Source organism: Jaculus jaculus, chromosome 9 (assembly GCF_020740685.1).
Source record: "Jaculus jaculus isolate mJacJac1 chromosome 9, mJacJac1.mat.Y.cur, whole genome shotgun sequence".
Classification (NCBI taxonomy): Eukaryota; Metazoa; Chordata; class Mammalia; order Rodentia; family Dipodidae; genus Jaculus; species Jaculus jaculus.
Genome location: NC_059110.1, coordinates 23,312,817 through 23,332,707, shown reverse-complemented (window position 1 = coordinate 23,332,707; position 19,891 = coordinate 23,312,817). Strand labels below are relative to the sequence as shown.

Sequence of the window (19,891 nt, the reverse complement as noted above, 5' to 3'; positions counted from 1 at the left end):
GGGCACAAAGATGGCAAGTTAGAACTGGGATCAAACAAGGAGTAGCATGTCCTTCTTTCTGGTGTTTCTGTGTGGGAGGAGGTCAGGCAAGGAAGGGGAAGTCACTGCTGGTGGTTTTGTTTGTTTGTTTGCTTTTTCCTTTCTATGACATTTCTCTGGTACTGAGGTGGATCCTTACCCCATGGAAATCAATCAACTTGTTAATTTCTTTCCATGACAGTGGTATAGTTAGTTGTAAAAAATTGTATAAAGTAGACCAGAACCCATTTCACCTGAATGTTGTTAACACTTTTTTATTTACTTATTTTTTTTCAATCTGAGATAGCTATAATACTATTTGGGTCAGAGGACCAATTTCTCAAAGCTTTCTCTTTTGATTTTTTCCTCTATATCCTAAATCAGCAGAAGGCATCTTCATGGTACATTTTGCATTAAGATAAACACCATTAATTGTTCTTATGTATTTTTTAATTTTTTTTTGTTTATTTTTGCTCATTTATTTGAGAGCAACAGACAGACCAAGAAAGAGGGAAAGAGAGAGAAAAAAAAGAATGGGCGCACCAGGGACTTCAGCCACTGCAAACAAACTCCAGAGGCATGCGCCATCTTGTGCATCTGGCTTACGTGGGTCCTGGGGAATCAAGCCTTTAACCAGTGTCCTTAGGATACATAGGCAAGAGCTTAACCATTAAGACATCTTTCCAGCTCCTGTTCTTATGTTTTAAACCATCATGAAAACAATTCCCATTGTTAAGTGTTTATATTACTCTGGAATAGAAAATCATTTTATTGTGCACATTTGCAACAAGGAATTTAGCATTTTCTCAAGTGCTTTTTGAAGGTTATTTCTGCATCATGGCTTAAATGTTTTAGATTTAGTAATATTTAATTTAAAAGGTACACTGTGAGGTCATAGTGCATATGACCATATTGTAGTAAAATGTACTTACAAGGTAGACAAATGGGAAATCGTGTGCAGTTGGCTTTACTTCTTATAAAGTTCCTCCAATTCCATACAACGATGAGATCAAGGCATTAAATAAGGGTTGAATCTTTATGAGTTTTAAAAGTATCAGGCACACAAGTATGACAAGGACCCCTGTAAGGGTTGTCCTTGTCAAATAGTTTTGCATAGATGTGTGTGTTGAAGGTGCTGGGATCTTTTAATAATTGATTAGGTATATTAATGACATTCTGTTGCCTTTCTTCTCACTTATCTTCACAAGGAGAAAGATGTTTTCCTGAGATTTTATTTCCCCAGTCCATATACTAGGCAGATTGAATTAGATAACTTTCAAGCTATTGATCTGTACAGAGTCCCTGCTTCAGCTTTTTTTTTTTCACACTCAGGAAACTAATTTCTGGAAAGAGCTAGTAATTTCCTGTATGATTGCCAGCCTGTTGGTGACAAACCAGCTCTAGATTCGGAATGTCCTTTCTCTAGTCCCTTTGTGCCAGCTCCAGAGCCTTGGGCAATGTAACACTGAAGCTGAGTGGACTGATTCTTACTGTGCCATAGAAAACTTCACATGAATGTGTTGTAAGCTTTTAGTCTCAGTCTTGTGTATTTAGCTAGAAGTAGTTTCCATTCTCCCTTCCCTCCCTCTATCACTTTCATGCAGTAAATGTAGATTGCTCATCCATATTAAAGGCCATGTGCTCCATATAAAATTGCATCTTTCTCATCTTTATCACCAGCTACTGTAAACCTTCCTAGTACTACACCACCCACTGTTACCACTAACACCCCTGTTACTAATAGAATCGATGAGCAAAACAATGGTAAGATGTGGTACCCTACCTATCATATGTTTAATATAATGAAAATAGCATTCTAAGAGTGGAAATAACTAATGCTCCAGTGCTCTATCATTGGCAACAGTTTGTACATTTGCACACTTGTAAAATAGAAAAACAAATGCTTATTATTGTTTCTCTTGAGTCCCCCATTGTTATCAGAAATGGGACATATAGTTAACACTTTAACCACCTTTTTTTTTCTTTTTTCAAGGTAGTGTCTGGCTCTAGCCCAGGCTGACCTGGAGTTCACTATGTAGTATCAGGCTGGCCTTGAACTCACAGATATCCTCCTACCTCTGTCTCTTGAGTGCTGGGATTAAAGGCATGCCCCACCAAGCCTGGCTAACTACTTTCTTTCAAAGAAAGTTTTAAGAGAAAGACAATTGATTAAAATGAATTAATTTTTATTACAATAGTGATCTTAGTAATATGAGAAAGAAAACTTTTCATAGCATTTTGTTAATGACTGTCTCCAGGAAACAGTTTTAGAAAAGGTTTATTTGTTATTTAGTCTACTTGCAAGGGTAGGTTAAAAAAAAAAAGAGAGAGAGAGAGAGGATCACCCAGGGAAGCCAGTTTAAAAAGGAATTTATAATGTCAAAAAGAAAACTTAAATAATTTTTATAATTTGATTTTTTCATGGAAGTCAACTTTACGTTCAAACATTTATAGTGTTTAAATCAATGCCCATGGTGACACTGTTATCTGTTGTTACTGTTGAAGAATCATGATTGGGATATGATATCAGCTGAAACATAAATCAATCCCTTGCTGTTTGCATCATGGTAGGGATTAAATCCAGGATTCATATGTGTTTTGTAAACGTTTTGCTGCTAAGATCTCATTCCAGCCTCAATCAGTTTTTGAATGAGAAAAAACTCCAGTCATTTTCAATATTTCCTTTTCCCTCCAGATATACTTTTTGATTGATACTGCTTGTAATTTCCAAGTATGGCAGTCATATAAAAAGGAAATGATTACAGAGAAAGCCAGATAGGATTAACTCATTACTTATTTGGCTATGGACCACATACATGGCCATTTGCAATTTGGAGTTAGTAATTTAACTTTCTCCCAGTAAACATAAATTCCATTCAGGTGACCATACTACTGCCTCAAACACAATGATATTCTCAAATATGACATACTAAATGTAATGGAATTTTCTAAAGCCCAATCCTTTAGCTTGTAAGGCCAAGATATCTGTAATGGATTGTCCACCAAAAAGAAACCCACATAATGCCCCTTCCCCCTCTCTCTCTCTCTCTCTCTCTCTCTCTCTCTCTCTCTCTCTCTCTCTCTCTCTCTTTCTTTCTTTTGGCTCCAGAGGCTATATCAACTTCCTCTAAAAGGACCTTTAAATGGGAAGTATGGGATTTTGACATGAAACATAGATATAAATTTCATTAGGGTTATAAAGACAGTGATTCAGGGAAGTGTTTATGGTTACTCTGCTAGTTATACCAAGGAGATTTATGACAGAGCAAAAATCCCAGCAACCCCTTAAGCAAGCAGCAGCAGCTGAAGTTTCCAGTACATATTTCACATGGGCTCTGGCCAGCAGATGGGAATATTAGAATTCTAACTAAGTATTTCCCTCTTTTATGAGCATACAAAGAGCCTCTGTAGCATTCTCCCTCCAGAATTGGCACATGCTCTGCTGCCCAAGAACATTTATATGGAGCTTCAGAGCCCTTGACTTGGTGGAGTGGAAGCTGTATTCACTTAATCATGTCTTTTCTGACATTCTTGAACACAGCCTTTTTAAGTCCCCCTCTCTCTGCGTCATAACCTTCAGTAGACATTCAACAAAGCAAGCGAATGTTAGTTCTGATAGTTTATCTTGCTCACATTCATAAAGAATCTTCTAATTCAGATGGTTGCTGATAAAAATGTAATTTTGCCATTTAAAAACAAGTTGTCAAAAGGTGGTACAGTCTCAAAATTGTGTACTCAAGTTTAGATATCATCTTAGCAAATTTCCCCTTAGATTTGAACCATCTTTCCTGTTAATGTTTTCTTTTCCTTGATTGACTTAGTTTTACTTATTTGTATTTACATGGGAAAAGTCAGTTTTTCTAGTATCAATAAAATGATAAGCACTTGTTATAGAAGATAAGTGAAAACTGAAAATAAGTCATAATGTTCCATGATTCTTGCATTCTGTTGAGCTTTCTGTATCTTAGAGCCCAAGTCTTTCTATTTGTGAAAAAAATGGGAAACAGAAAGTATTATAGTCAGAGGATATTCAAATAACTTTTTTTCTATAACCAAATTTTAAACAATTTTGATAATAGGATTATTTTTATCCCTGTCTGTGGATGACATTTGTTTCTTGCTTTGGACTACCTAACATCATTACAAATAGTATCAGCAGTTTCTTGTTCTTTGGGAAAATGGTATAGTAAACATTCTCAGGCTTATAATCTGATACAACAGAAATCCCATTATGTCCACTGTAAGAAAAACTAGCATAGCTGCCAATCGGTTATGCACCTTACCCAGTCCTTTTTACTCTGTACTGCCAGAATTTTACTGAGTTCATAAAAATAGTCTGCCAAAAAAAAAAAAATCTGCAAATTTGGGAAGAGAAGAGAAAGATTTGGATTGCTTGATAAGCAATTGTGTTGCTTAATGTGTAAACAAAATTCTTCATTTTAATTGTTGGTGAGATGTTCCTACATTTCAGAGCAGTTATTTTCATTAGAACTTTTACTCAATACCTCAGTGTAAGCACTTAGAAACTCATTTTTAGTCAACTCTTCATAAGCAGATATTTGAAAGTATTGTAGATAATCAGGGTATTCCATGAAATAATGAACATTTTTGTCCTTTTCATTACATTCCCAGGAAAGGTAGTGGAGTGGTTGTTTATAATCCAAATCATACCTCTTTTGCTTAAAACAGTACTGCAATGCTACTGAATAGTCAACTTGTATGAGGTTGGCTCAAGCATCCCAAATTAATTTCATTAACTCTCATTATTGTTTTGAAAGTGCAGTTTGTAAGTGAAAAATATAGTGTGAAGCTTCTTTCTCACATATAGTTAGCTAGTAAAATGGCATATTTCCTCTCAGGACATTTGCCTGGCTCCAAAAATCGCTCTAGCTTTATATGCAGACAGCTAAATAAAATCACGTATGTAGTACTCTACACGATGTCAGTCCTATTGTAAATTCCCCAAATTAATATGTGAGTTGCATTTTAACATCTGTCTGTTCAAACTAATCACCTCCAACCTATATTTAACACACTTGATGTTTGCACAGTATGAAGGAGTATCACTTTTACATCCTCCAAGAAACTCTGAAAGGAGTGGTAAGAAATCCCAATATTGGAACACTGCTTCAAGTCCACATTTTCAGTCTCACTTTGAAATTCTGTGTGTTTGGATGGAAAGTGAATATATTCTTACTTTTCGGTTTCAAGAAATATCTGCCATATCCTCTTTATTTGCATGCCATTATTAGAAAAATACAACCCTGTTTGGATGTCTTTTGAAATGCATGGAGATTTGAAAATAGGTTTTATAGTAGGATATCATGCCCAACTTCTATTAGAAATTATTTGCTATGATATCATAGAAAAGCTCACTGTTGGTTTTCATTGTGCACATCCTCCAGTGGCAGTGTTCAGGAAAATGTATTTGCCGATCCCCGGTTCTTTCATGGACACTTTATGTTTCTTGGGGTTCCCCCTTGGGCATAGGTCGTAATTACCTGTCGACCATCCCATTCAAAAACTTACATAAATAAGTAAACCCTGCTAAGTACTTTTTAGCTAAGTTTACTAAATATGTTATTATGAGGCTTATGAACAGAGACTATTTGATATTAATCCATAACATGAGAGAATCTGTAATGCAAGACACTAGTTTATTAGGAATATCTACATTTTTACCTGTTATAAGTAATGGAATATTAAGCTCTCTCATTTATAAAAATAATCAACTGAGAAATGGTGGGACAAGAGACATTAAAAATTTAAAGTATATAGCTTAAATGTTTGGATACATGCATAAAATTTCAGAAATCCCTGTGTTTTGTTGCTATTTAGTATTTTGCACTATATTCCTAAGTATGACTAATAGCAAAAAGAAGCATGCTGTAAGGCTCCACCTAGTGGTAGCTTTTTCTTACTCTTCAAGCAACCGTGACTCTTCACAGAATATCCCTTGTATCTTGAAGGAACTCTTGGAATTTCCTCTAAGTTATTCAGAATTTCCATGATTTTCCACGATGAGACATATAGTATCATTAGTTGTTCTAAGAATATAAGTTATTATAATTTGTTTAATTCACTTGATATGCACTAGGTATCAAAACTATACAGGATTTAAAAGTAGCATGCCAACCTTGCAAAATTCATATCCAAGTAATAATTTAGATGCAATGAATTACCTGTAAAAGTTAACCAATCCACGACTATTTTTAAGAACTGCAGTAGTCTAATGTTTTAATATGACATTAATTAACGTGCCTATGTAGAGGGTGTTATTTTTGAACTTGTATGAAATTATGTGACTATAAATTGGCAGTATTTGAAATGACTAAGATATACTCAATAAATTTATTACATTTACACTTTACAGATGGAATCATGTATAGGATTTCTATAGTGATTCAAAACATTCTTCATCACCCTGAAGTCAAAGTGCAGAGCAAAGTGGCAGAATGGGTATGTATGTGAGCTTGTCAGATTTCTTTTTGTTTTAAACCTTCACCTTCTACAACTCCAGGAAATATTCTGAGTGAAGCCCTAGCGCTGACTGACACAGATGCTGTCCAATAGAGGCACACAGACCTTTGTGTGCATGCAAAGCAGGGCTGGGGTACTTGAACACAGGCTACTAGATTGAGCTGAGTAGACAATCAGGGTTGTGAATACAAAAATATACATATATATATATATATATATATATATATATATATATATATATATATGGAAATAGATGACAGGTAGGTATCATTGCTTGCTGTTCTACCTATCCACTGTCAGCTGTATAAAAAATGATTTCTTCTATTTTATTTGTTTGAATGTTTGACCAACCCCCCAAAAGCATAAAATGACTTACCATGAAGATCTTCTACTCTTCCTTGACACTTATCTGTCTTAAAATAATTCGTTTGTTTAGAAATAATTCTTAGTTTTCCTTTAATTTTTTTTCCAGATTTCTTTCTGAAAATAAAAGATAACACTGAAATTCTTACTTCCCATTCTAGGTATATTGACAGTAGTATATTTTACATATTATCTTACGTTAAATTTATTTTCATTATTGCCAGATAACATCAACATTGAAGAACTTCATCTTTTCTGTAAACAGTGAATACAATGTTTCTTTATGTGAACGTTTCATCATTTATCTAACAAGTCCCCTGTTGATGAACACTTAGGTTATAATTAGGTTAAGCCAGTATTTTATTGATGAACATTTTTAGTTTATCTAGATTTTCCAATTTAAATTTTCTAACGTATTATTTTCTTACTTTTCTTACAAATACAACTTATGATTTTTTTTTCTTTTCTGTACCAATAAAAATATCCAATTCCAGGGGTTTCTAATTTTCTTAATTTTTTTTAACCAACTATAATATGTTTTGAGATTTTATACTCTTATTATATGTAATACAGTGCAGTTCAAACTTAAGGTTATTGTATAAATAAAGTCATTTATATTTTCATTCAAGAGAAAGATTGTAGGCAGAGATAGTTAAACCATACATTGAGTGGTATTTAGCCCATGTATATGTTATATCCACTTGAAAAATACCTGATAGGAAAACATCTTATGTATAAAAGGACTACATTTTAAAACAAGTTGACCATGATAAACAATAACATACTGTCAACAACTCTGTTACAAACTTGATAAGAGGTGTGAACTTCTTTAATAGAAGGTAGATGAAATAAATGGCCCAAAATAGAAAATAATAGTGATTTCCTGGATGCATAGGATAGACAGAGGATTTTCAACCTCAAACTCAATATCTAAGGAGCTCTTTTGGGCTTTTCAAATTAGGAATGATTGACCAGCAAAGTGATTGCAAAATCAGAAGAAAAGAATTAGAAATCTGAATTACTTCTGGACCCAAATACTTTGGATAAAACCTACTCAATCTGCCTTACAATTTACAATTAAAATTTAATACTATTTTACCAACTTTTACTAAAATTTACAATGCATTTTAGCAAGCTTACAAGTAAGCCTAGATGTAAGAATGAAATGAGACATAAGGAAGGCTTTGGAGTTGACATATAAAAAGCAGAGTCTTGTGGCAGTTGAAAAAAATCCCTTGAAGTATGTTTGCTCTGGGTGTTTGTTTTTTTTTTTAACCTTTTCCTCAATGAATGTCCTTTGATTTAAAAAATATAAGTCCTGTTTTGTGAAGATATATTAAACCCTGCATTATGTAAGCTTATTGTTTATTGAGACTAGTATCATTGTTGATATCATAAAAATAGAACATTTCCAATTACATTGAATTTCACTTTGTTTTTTTTTAAAAGGTTTATATTGTTATTTATAACTTTTTTTATGAGGTTTTCTGATAATGTTCTTTTGAGGTGGTCATTATTAGAAAACATGTTCCATTATACTCCATGTTTATAAAACAAAGAATAAGGAAGGTGTCCATTGAGAGACTCATACTATTATTTAGAGAGGAAATGAGGGCACTTCTCCTCACACAGCTTGAGTTCTAATGTGAGAATCTGACTGTAATTAGTACATGAGAGTGGGCAAGCCATTTCTACCAAAGCTCTGTTTCTTCAGAAACGAAGGATGGGCGAGTATCTGTCTAAATGATTATTGTGAGTTTTGGAAGAGATGAAATATATCAAATTGTTGGTAATGGGTCCAAAAACTCTTCTTAAGTTTCACTCCTTCAGCTCTCAGGATTGTCCTAGATTTTTAATTTTTAAAAAAATAATTTTATCAATTTATTTGCAAGTACAGAGACAGAGAAAGAAACAGAGGATGAGAATGGGTGCACCAGATCCTAGTGCTACTGCAAACAAATTCCAGACACATATGCCACTTTGTATATCTGGCTATACAATGGGTACTGGGGAATCAAACCCAGGCCTGCAGACTTTGTAAGTAAGTGCCTTTAACCACTAAACCATTTCTCCAGCGTACTGAGAGTTTTATACCTACAACAACCTATCTGTTGAGAGTGAAGAAAACCCTGACTCAAAATAAATGTTTAATCTATCACTAAAATCAGCCTTTTCCATTGTATTTTTCAGCTTAATTCAACCTTCCAGAATTGGAACTACACTGTCTATGTGGTTAATATCAGGTAAATGACAGAATGAATTATCCAAGAAGTTAGAGTGATATCTAATTTAGTACAATTCCCTCCCTTTCTAAATGTATCTAAAATAAATATGTATGTGACGGTGTATATGTAACTCAGTCAACATATTATATGTTTTTTATTTGTTTGTTTGTTTGTTTTTGTTTTGTTTTGTTTGTTTTTCGAGGTAGGGTCTCACTCTAGCCCCGGCTGACCTGGAATTCACTATGGAGTCTCAGGGTGGCCTTGAACTCACAGTGATCCTCCTACCTCTGCCTCCCGAGTGCTGTGATTAAAGGCATGTGCCACCACGCCTGGCTAACATATTCTATGTTTTAATGTATCAAAATTAAAGGAACTATCAACAAAAGTTCTATTGGCTTCTCTCTAATGGAGTGTGTGGAACACGCTCTGGGTTGCATCATCCGTGTGAGGATGACTTTTTCTACAGTCGCTCATAACCTCAATTTTAACTATTTCTCTACTTAAAATTTACACTGGATCCCAGAAAACACTATTTTCCTGCATACCCTCCTATGTACCTTGTTTACAGCTTTATACTTCAGGTTTTCTAAAGTGTGTTTTATGATCTTTAAATATATATCTGTGAACTATGAGTTGTCTTGACACAGAAAAGAGGTCAAATTGTCAAATAAGTTCATGAAGGACATTAATTCAGAAACCAAAGCTGGTTCTTTGGAAGTGGGCTCTTTTACAGAATATCATGGATTCCTTAACCTACTAACTAATGTACACAGTGAGTTTTCAAGAGAGTTAGAGCACACAGTGGTCCCACTCTGTATATTCACGGAGACCCACAGAACATATTTGGAAATACAACTTAGAATGTTCCTCGGGCCTCCTTCTTTCCTCGTGCCTCACTTTGTAGTAGTTGCTACCTGGGCAGAGTGGTTCATGGAGCTAATGAATGCACGTTTCTGTGTTTACAGTTTTCATCTGAGCACCGGTGAGGACAAGATCAAAGTCAAGAGAAGCATTGAAGATGACCAAAGGTAATACTGATGAAGTCCTCTGGAAAGTGTGATGCTTTCTCGCTTTTGTAATGTCCTATTTATTATTTATTTATTTGAGAGAGAGAAAAGAAGAGAGAATGGGCACACCAGGGCCTCTATCCACTGCACATGAACTCCAGATGCATGCCCCACTTTGTGCATCTGGCTTTATATGGATTGGGAATCTAACCCAGGTCCTTAGGCTTTATAGGCAAATGCCTTAACTGCTATTGCTTTGTTGATCTGCTAGAGAGATCAGTTTTAATTGCATAGTTTATTCAAATTATTTCTTCGTCATGCATGGACCCTATACTTTCCTTATATTTAAAACTGTCAAAGAACAGTTGGCATATAAATGTAAGTCTAATGAAAATTAACTTAAAAGTAGAGCATTTAAAATAGATTATTGTTTGTGTTCTTCCTAGTTTTTATATTATAGGCCATTATTTGAAATTTCAAATAGTTTCAGTTTCAAAGGAAATAGTTTTGTATTTATGGATAAAACTCAATGGTATGACACATAACTAACATGTGCAAAGCTTTATCTCAATAATTACTCCAAAATACTTTTAAGTAACTTGTTTAATATTATATGTATATATTAGATAAAAATAAGCCTAAATATTTTTTAACATTTATAGCAATAAGCTGTTTTTCTGAAGTCTGTACTTTTTTATATCTGATCATAATTTAACTTAACATACTTCATTTCATGGATATGCCCAGCACATTTAACCAGTTCGCATATAAAGATCACTGTTCAGATCACTTCAAAAATCAAAAAACAACACAAACCATTACATTAAAAATAATTGGTTATACTAAAGGTATATTTTACATATACATGGCATTTAAAAAATTCATTGCTGGGTTTTAATTGACTGAACTGATGTCATATATATTTGGCCAGGAAGAGTATGTTATATTTTTATTTTGCAAGTTAAAAATAAAACTACATCTGAGGCTTAATCAGAGAATGTTTTTTTTCCTATTATTTTTATTTGTATATTTCATATTAGAAAAACAAATGTTTTAAAGTGTATTGAAACTCAGTTATATATACGGTCAATAGATTTGTTTGAGCTATTTGATTAGAGATTGTTTTTATTTTCTCTGACACTTTTCGTTTTCTGTTGAGATCTGGAAACAGTAATGTATTTCAGCATAGTTAGTGCCAGCAGTTGTTCTCTTCCTCTTAGCTAAAAGATAATGGCTCTCATTCTTACTTCGCAATCATATTGAGCCTTCAATAATGGAACCAGGTGTCTCAATTTCTTTGCTGGGTGCTTTGTTTAGCAATCTAGACAACCATAGTTTGGCATATGACCAGTGGTATCCCTGTCTTAGTAAGTCAATATGCCTGTTTAACCTATTCAGTGCAGTTCTACTACTTGATAACAACAAAATCAACCATTGCTGATATATGGAAGCCTGCAGAAACTCTTGCTTGAAAGATATTTAAATGCATAGAAAATCAATTTCCTGATCTGTTAAGCCATTGGTGAATAATTTCACAGAACATTTAGGGAGAATGAACTAGGAAAACCTATGGGAAAATCCACATATAGTTTTCCTTTGGCATTAATTCTCAGCATTGTCTTATTTTTATAGCTTCCCCTTTGCTTTATCAATTCTCTGCTGTTTTTAAGCTCTCTGATGGGGTTTTATACTCTCCCATAGTTTTCCTCCAAACACAATCTACTAGTTTTACAATCATTCATTTACCCAAACTTTTCACTTCAATCTTATCTCTCTCTAGCTTCAGATAATGCTGTCATACTCCATGGCCTAGACAGGCAGGAAACCAAAACCACAGACTGGTTTATTCCAGCAACAAATGGCTGATGGTAACAATAGATAGAAGTTGACCTTGTAGAAACGTAAAATGTTTCAGTTTTCAGGATGGGAGAGGAAATCCAGACAGATAAAAACCTGTGAAATTCATGGTTATTCTTGAATGGCCATCTTTGTGCATTGAATACCATCCACAACACATGGTGCTAATGATGTCCTCAATATTCAAAATGAGTAAAAGATCACATTCACAAGCTGTAAATTCTCAGGAACTGGACAGGGAAAACTTCTCTTCAAATAATAATTGAATCAGAGAATACGTTTTCATAGGCTATTTTTATAAATTACCAACTTACCACTATATTTGTAATTATGTCTGCCTCGTCCTGAAATATGGTTTACATATGAGGGCTAGCAGCAGATAATTTTAGAGATAAATAGTTCTTCAGAGTGAAAATAAGAACAGTACAACTCTTTATCCTTGAAATTAGCCAAGCTATTTAGAGGAGTAAAATTGAGCTACTGACCTAACAAATATTTAACTTATTCCTTAACTTTTAGCACCACAAATGTACTAGTACTCTCGTTACTCTTATTCATATTGACAGAATTTCATAAATAGAAAGTACCACTGCCTCTCTACTGAGCACTTCGTGGTTTCAGGCTTCCTCTTGCCTTTGGCTTGTTGACAGCAGCTGATCTGGAGAATATAATGCTTTATGTAACTTATTCATTCTTCTCATAATGTGAAGAAATGTAAGGTTTGTTAGAAACAGAGAACTTCCACATATAATGAGAAAATATCTTCTTGATGAGAGGATATTACTGAATTTCACCTCCATGTTAAATTAAATTTTTATTTTTGTTATTGACTTTGATTGAATAAAGATTATTTAAATTATCAAACCAAAAGTCTTGACAGGAATGTTAGAATTTCTCTTTTATTCCCATATAAATGTTTTCTTTTTAAAGATCTTCAGGGTTAGATATTCCAAAATCATAAGCATCCAGCAATATGCTGATCACACAGTGTCTTTTCATAATTAACCTGCAAGTTTTCACCATAGAGTATGCATGATTTGGCCGGGCGTGGTGGCGCACGTCTTTAATCCCAGCCCTCGGGAGGCAGAGGTAGGAGGATCGCCATGAGTTCGAGGCCACCCTTAGAATACATAGTGAATTCCAGGTCAGCCTGGGCTAGAGTGAGACTCTACCTCGAAAACCAAAAAAAAAAAAAAAAAAAAAAAACCTAGAGTGCATGATTTGCATCACATCTTCCTTATTTGTAAATAACATATAATAAGTTCAAAAAATAAAAAATCTGATGAAATTCTAATTTTCCTTTAAATGATTTTTTGTATATAATGATATGAGGGTGGGGCTGGAGATATGGCTCAGCTGTTCAAAGCATTTGCTTAAAAAGGCTGCCAGACAAGGTACATTCAATTACCTGGCCATCCACATAAAGCCAGACAGGCATTCATTGACAATGGAGTGGTAAAAAAAACCCTGACACCACGCACACACACATAAACAAACAAAATTTTAAAAAGAAAAGAAATAAAGGAACTAAACATTCTATGGTCCCTTTTTATATCCCCTATAAATTATTATTATGTAATGAAATAATATATTAAATATTATCCTATTTCTGAAAGTGCAATTACAGATAAAATACAATGGAATATCTTGTTAAATCTCTTCAGGTTGTAATATTGTAGCATTTTAATTTATGCCACAGCTTAGGAAGTTCAGAGGAGCCTTGATGATCTTTTCCATCTCAACAGTCATGGTTATCCGGGTTCTGTTTTTCTCAACAACAACAAGAAAAAAACAACTAGCCAACAACCCAACAACAACAATTCTATGTAAAATATTTTTCCCAGGGTAGTGCTGTGGGCCCTTCTAGTTTACAACGCCACCAACAATGCCAACTTGGAAGGAAAAGCCATTCAGCAGAAGCTGTTAACAAATAATGCATCTCTGGATGAGGGTTTGAGGTTACATACAGTGAATGTGAGACAACTGGGTAAGTGACCTCAACTCATTCTCTTCTTTTTACAATTTTATGTGACTACAGATTCAGATTTGACTAAATTCACACCAGAAATATATTTCTTTATCTGTTACTTACATATGTAAAATATTCCTCCTAATGACGAACTTTCTTATATCAGAGATTTTAATATATAACATAAGTAATTCAGCTCAGTACCTATGGATCCAAGGGAATGAAGGAGGCAGACAATTTAGTTATCTTTGCTCATACCAAAAGGAACAAAATGCTGGAGTAACCTTGACCATCAATGGCTTCAACTTAAGGGGTGAAATAGAATGCCTGTATGTGCTTATGAGAACTTTAAGTGTGTGTGTGTGTGTGTGTGTGTAAGAATAGAATATGTGGAGGCCAGAGGTTGACATCAGGTGTCTTTCTCAACACTCAACCTTAGTTTTGAGTGTCTCACAGTCAACATGGAGCTCGTTGCTTTGGCTACATCAGCTCACACGACCCAGGGAACTTCCCGTCTCTACTTTCTCAGTGCTGCCCTTGCAGGGGCTCACAGCACCCCACCCCCCCCCCCCAGCTGTCACCCGGATGCTGGGGATCTGAGCTCGGGTCCTTAGGCTTGCATAACAAGCAGCTTGCCCATCGAGCAATCCCTCCAGCTTTGTTTCCGTTTTCTATTGTGTTTATTTCGTAAATGAAATTTAGTTTACTAATGTCTACTGTCAGTGATTTACATGAAAAGTAAGGCATTCACATACTTACATGTATTCACATGACTGTGTTCTTTTTTATAAGATAGCTTCATATGATGAAACAGGTTTTTTATTTGAATATATGTTTATCCTTCCTAATTTCTAAATGTTCATAAATTCTGAATAAAAAGCAATACTAGTATTTTAGTTCTTCATGAAATAACATGAGTCACCAGGATGATGATTTGGGTTTGGTCCTGTACCTTTAGCGTCAACTACTCAGGTTGTTTCTTATTGTCTCCCAGGCCTATGTGGTGCAGTGGAGGAACCTAAGGGCTTTTATTGGCCAGCCACCCCACCTTCAGAATACAGCCATTCGTGTCCTGACAAGCCTGGCTTTTCTGTCTCACGGACATGGTAACACTTTCTCTTTAGTTTTTGTTTTATTTATTTTTTAAAACTTATTTACTGAAAGGAAAAAGAGAGAAAGAGGGAGATGTTATGGGCATGCCAGGGCTTGGTGCCACTGCAAACTTCAGATGCATTTGCCACTTGGTGCATCTGCTTTAAGTGGTTACTGGGTGATTAAGCCTGGGTCAGCAGGCTTTTCTAGCAAATACCTCCTAACCACTGAGCCATCTCCCTAGCTACACAACGCTTTCACTGACTTCTCCAGCGAGATATCCAGGGCTACATGAGCTGCACCATGCTCAGTCGTTTGTATAGACTTGAGATGCAGGACAAGAATGGCCGCATGTGTCCAAATCACACACTTCTGGGTGGGTAGACAAAGCACACATGTTATCCAGTGAGGCAGAGCCTTCCTCCCACTAATTAAACACTTAGTGGAGAAAGTTTGAGGAGTCTGGAAATCAGAGGGTGATCCCAGAGCAAGGCACCTTGTTGCTAGCTCACAGTCTCATAGCACATACCTGAGGTCCCAGGACTTCTTCCACATTTGGAAACGAAGGAAGTGGCAGAGAGGGAATGAGGACAAGATCTAGGATGGGGCAGAGAGGCCATTAGGATACGGAGAATTTTCACTGCTCATCACTCACAGAGGCCTCAGGCAAAATGGCTGCAAGCGTTCACCTGACAGCAAGCCAGATCTTCTTCCCTCCTCCACTACCAGTTAGCTTCTCTTGGAGAGAATTCAGAAACGGACATGGCCTAAGCAGAGAGGGAAAGACAAGCACAACAAGATTTATGGACTAGAGTTTGAAATGTAGCCCTATCTCTTCCTGGAGGAAGACTTGGGGAATTCTTGGGCTTATTTCAAATGTCTTTCCTCTTTTGTACACGCGGATGGTCATCTACTGTCCAGAGTTATGTGAAATCACAATTAGATTCTGCCAGTGTCATCGTCAAAGCATGCTTGACCAGTGTGTGTATGTGAGCAAGATGTTGCTCATGTCTCCCTACTACTGTGCCAGCAACTGATATTTTTTGACAAGAGTTTTCTGTACAAGTTTGATTTCAATGTGTTATAGCATTGCTTTCAAAGCGATACTAGCTACACACCAAAGCAAATTCCAAACCTTGCTAACTGATTTTTGTCAGTTATAATTTCATTTATGCCAAGTATTTAAATGTCTTTTTGTTGTTGTTGTTGTTTTTGTTTGGTAGTTACCGCCACCCTTCCAACACATCATTAGCCTTCTGGGGCCCCCTTGATGTCTCCAACTGTTCAAGTGAGTGAGCAATTTGTCTTCCTTCCCAAAGATAGCATGGAATGATTGGTTTCCTTGTGGTTTGCATTCTTTTGAGACTTGGTCTGCTAGGTGATGCTGTTCCTATGCTAAAAGTCAAGCCAATGATTGTTTCACTTCTTCTAGGTAGAAGACACACTTTTTGCCCATTTTGACTTTCTGTCCTCATTAGGTAGGGAATTAAAAACAGGAAGAAAATTCTAGAGAAGAATTAAGATGCTACATAAATTGCTATTTCTATCAATGATTTTTTTTTTGCATATTATATATGAGTTGCAAACAGAAAGAATATATTAAGTGGTTCAGAGGGCTTTTCTCTTAAACAATATGTGCAACCTAGCCCCTTCGAGGTACTTATCTCCCACTTGAGACATTTTCTAGGTATAAGGAACCCGACTTTATGCAGCTATAAAGACAAATATCACATGTTCCTTTGCCTCTAGTGCTCAAAATGCACAGACGAACCTGTGTCGTTTCTTCTGACCTGTTCCTAGGGGAAGCAAATGAAGTTGCCAATCAGATATTAAACCTAACTGGTGACGGGCAGAACTTGACCTCAGCCAATATTAACAGCATTGTAGAGCAGGTCAAAAGAATCGTGAACAAAGAAGAAAACATTGACATAACGCTCGGCTCAACTCTCATCACTATATTTTCTAACATCTTAAGCAGCTCAGATAGTGACTTGCTTGAGTCATCTTCTGAGTAAGTATCTTTTTGTTTTCTTTTCTGGAAAGTAAAAGTTATTGCGTAAATGGGTGGTTATATGGCTTCTCACCTTCTGAGTGAGGTGCCTAGACATCCATAATATAAATGTCTAGAAGATGCATACTGAATTCCTAAGGTCATTTACAAAATGAATTTCATAGCTCTGTGTTGGGTAAATTATAATTTACAAAATAGAGTTGTCATCTGGCAGCATAGACAAATAGCCATCTACAAATTATAATCAGTATACTTTTCATTTGAAAAAATTCTGGAAGTTTAATTAGTTAGGATTATGTATGACTAACTTGGTCTCTGCAAATCTACCATCCTGTATGTGTAGTACAGATGGTTATAGCTATATGAACTTCGAAAATAAAATTTCAGGGCAGGTGAGACTGGACTTACTTTTTCCTTATTTCATCTGATTATTTTCCTTGTTGTTTTTGAGGCAGGGTTTTACTTTCCCCCAAGAAAGCCTAAAACTCACACTACACTGTAGGTTATCTTTGAACTCGTGACATTCTTCCAACTTCCTGATATTATAGGCATGAGACATTAGCCCTGGTTACTATTTTATTATTTAACACTAATATTAAGATATTCAAATTTTTATTTATTTATTCATTTATTTATTTGAGAAAGATAAAGATAGATAAAGAAAGAGAGAGAGAGAGTGAGAGAAAGACAATGGGTGCATCAGGGTCTCTAGCCACTGCAGACAAGCTCCAGACACAAGCACCACCTTGTGGATCTGGCTCATTGTAGGTCCTGGGGAATCAAACTTGGGTCCTTTGGTTTTGAAGGCAAGCATCTTATCTGCCAAGTCATCTCTCTCCAGCCCAATATTCAAATTTTTCTATTCCTTCCTTCCAATCATATTTCTTTGATAAAATGTTAGATTTATTAAAACATATTCTCTAGGTTGTCTTGTCTCTACCAAAACAATTACAAACATGTCCACAGCATTGTTCAGTTCCTCTAATACTCTCACTCTGTTATTTCCTTGAATTCTTACTGTCATAAGGTGGCTGGGGGAGGACATTTTTCTTGTTAGGAAAGAAACACTGAGACAAATGGGAAAAATATTTGTTCCTATTGACTTAATTGTTGCTTTCCCTTACAAATAGGAGTAGTATTTTTTCACAAGGAGACCTCTGTCACTGTAAGTCTGTGTTTTAAATGGTTGTATTGTGGTTACGTTGATTTTATGACTATTTGAACCAAAAGCAGAATATTTAAAAATAATCAAACTTAGTATTTTGCCATGAATCAAGTACTTAAAATGCTATATCATTAAACAGTGTTTTTATTTCATGTTTTTCTTTTCTTTTTAGAGCTTTAAAAACAATAGACGAACTAGCCTTCAAGATAGACCTAAATAGCACACCACATGTGCATATCACCACTCAGAATTTGGCTCTTGGAGTATCTTCCCTGAACCCAGAGACAAATGCAATTTCAAATTTTAGCATTGGTCTTCCAGGCAATAATGAATCATATTTCCAGGTAATGAGCCCATGGTGGGTTTAATGTAAACTAATTCGTGAGGCAATAATAAATTTGCTGATCCTTAGCAGTTGGCATTTCACTTAAGTCTTGGTTCAAGCGGTGGTAAATGGGTCTGAACTCTGGCTAAGGTAAGTTACGACAGCAGCCATAGGCTGTGCAGAAGACCAGAGGAAGTACACTTTCATAGCAGGCGTGAAAAAAGGTGACAGGAGCTAAGTATTAGCACATGGGAACAGGCTGCCATATTGGGAGGGAAGGTCATTTTGGTGAGAAGAAAGATCCTCATTGAGGTCCCTAAGGGGTGAGGAAGCATGGAACGTTCATTTTCCTCGCCAGTGCTTCTAAACATGCACATCAGAGTCTCGTGGAAGACATGTTAAAGCACTTCTGAGCCCTTCCTGAGAACTTCCAAGTTAATAGTGGCAGGAATTTGCACTCTGCGATAGTTCTCAGCTATGGTTGGGGCTGGGGCAAACACTTTGCCAATCATTTGTGTGGCATTTTGGCAGGCAGACAATGAGACTTGACGATAATATGTGATGAGGTTAGTAGAGAATCTCTTAGTTCAAGCCACGGTTCAGCAAATCATTTTAAAGTACCTGCTATGTACCAGACAAGGCTTGCCCACCGGAGTGGTCATAATGAACGCAACGCCAGCCCTGACCAGGCAGAACATCTGTGTGGAACATAGACCACACTAAAAACAGTCTGGAGTAAGGATACAGGGAAGGCATTAAGTCTCTCTGAGGCTAGGGGTGTATTGGGGAGCTTTGGTTTTCACACCCCTCTGGTGTTTGTCTCACCCCAAGAAAACAAGAAGACACTTTTTGACGTGAACCATGGCTTCAGGAAAACTGACGGTCAAGGGTGTTCATAAAACTTCAGCATTCCTTGGTCTGCCCTCTATAAAGCCACCAAGTGAATGTCAATCAAAACTGAATTTTACCAGCTGGTTCTCTGTTCCAAGTGTGTCACTGCTTATCTCATTTCAAATAGAGGCCAGTGATACTAAAAACTAAACAAACAAACAAAAAAAAATGGCTGCTTTGTTGAAAAGTTGCTAGGTCTCTGTAATAAAAAAGTTCATTCTCTCTCCCTCTCATAGTTACTCACTTTTAGAAGTATTTTGAAATTTCATCATTCTCCTGCTTGGAGATATTAGCTGACCTGAGATTTCTTGCTTTACTTTAGCTAGAATCAATGCATTTTCTTCTGTGCCATGTGTGTGGACCCCCAGTGAGGACCCTGAAATCTACCTCTAACTGCAGGGGATAAATCCAAGAGCTAAGAAGAGCGCAGCAGAGGTCTAGGGCTGCCCTGCTGTGGCTCTCTTGATACTGGCAGTTATTCTTTCAGC

At 36.0% G+C, this 19,891-nt stretch overlaps 1 protein-coding gene across 4 annotated transcripts in view; it reads left to right on the top strand.

Moving 5' to 3' along the window:
- Adgrg6 (adhesion G protein-coupled receptor G6) overlaps positions 1–19,891 on the top strand; it is a 136,395-nt gene that overhangs the window by 73,966 nt on the left and 42,538 nt on the right. For all 4 annotated transcript variants that reach the window (XM_045158116.1, XM_045158114.1, XM_045158115.1 and 1 more), the window contains exons 6-13: positions 6,392–6,477; positions 9,052–9,104; positions 10,052–10,114; positions 13,795–13,937; positions 14,914–15,025; positions 16,235–16,299; positions 16,812–17,022; positions 18,360–18,531. In XM_045158116.1, the coding sequence (XP_045014051.1) occupies positions 6,392–6,477; positions 9,052–9,104; positions 10,052–10,114; positions 13,795–13,937; positions 14,914–15,025; positions 16,235–16,299; positions 16,812–17,022; positions 18,360–18,531 (905 nt within the window). The remainder of the gene's footprint in view (positions 1–6,391; positions 6,478–9,051; positions 9,105–10,051; positions 10,115–13,794; positions 13,938–14,913; positions 15,026–16,234; positions 16,300–16,811; positions 17,023–18,359; positions 18,532–19,891) is intronic.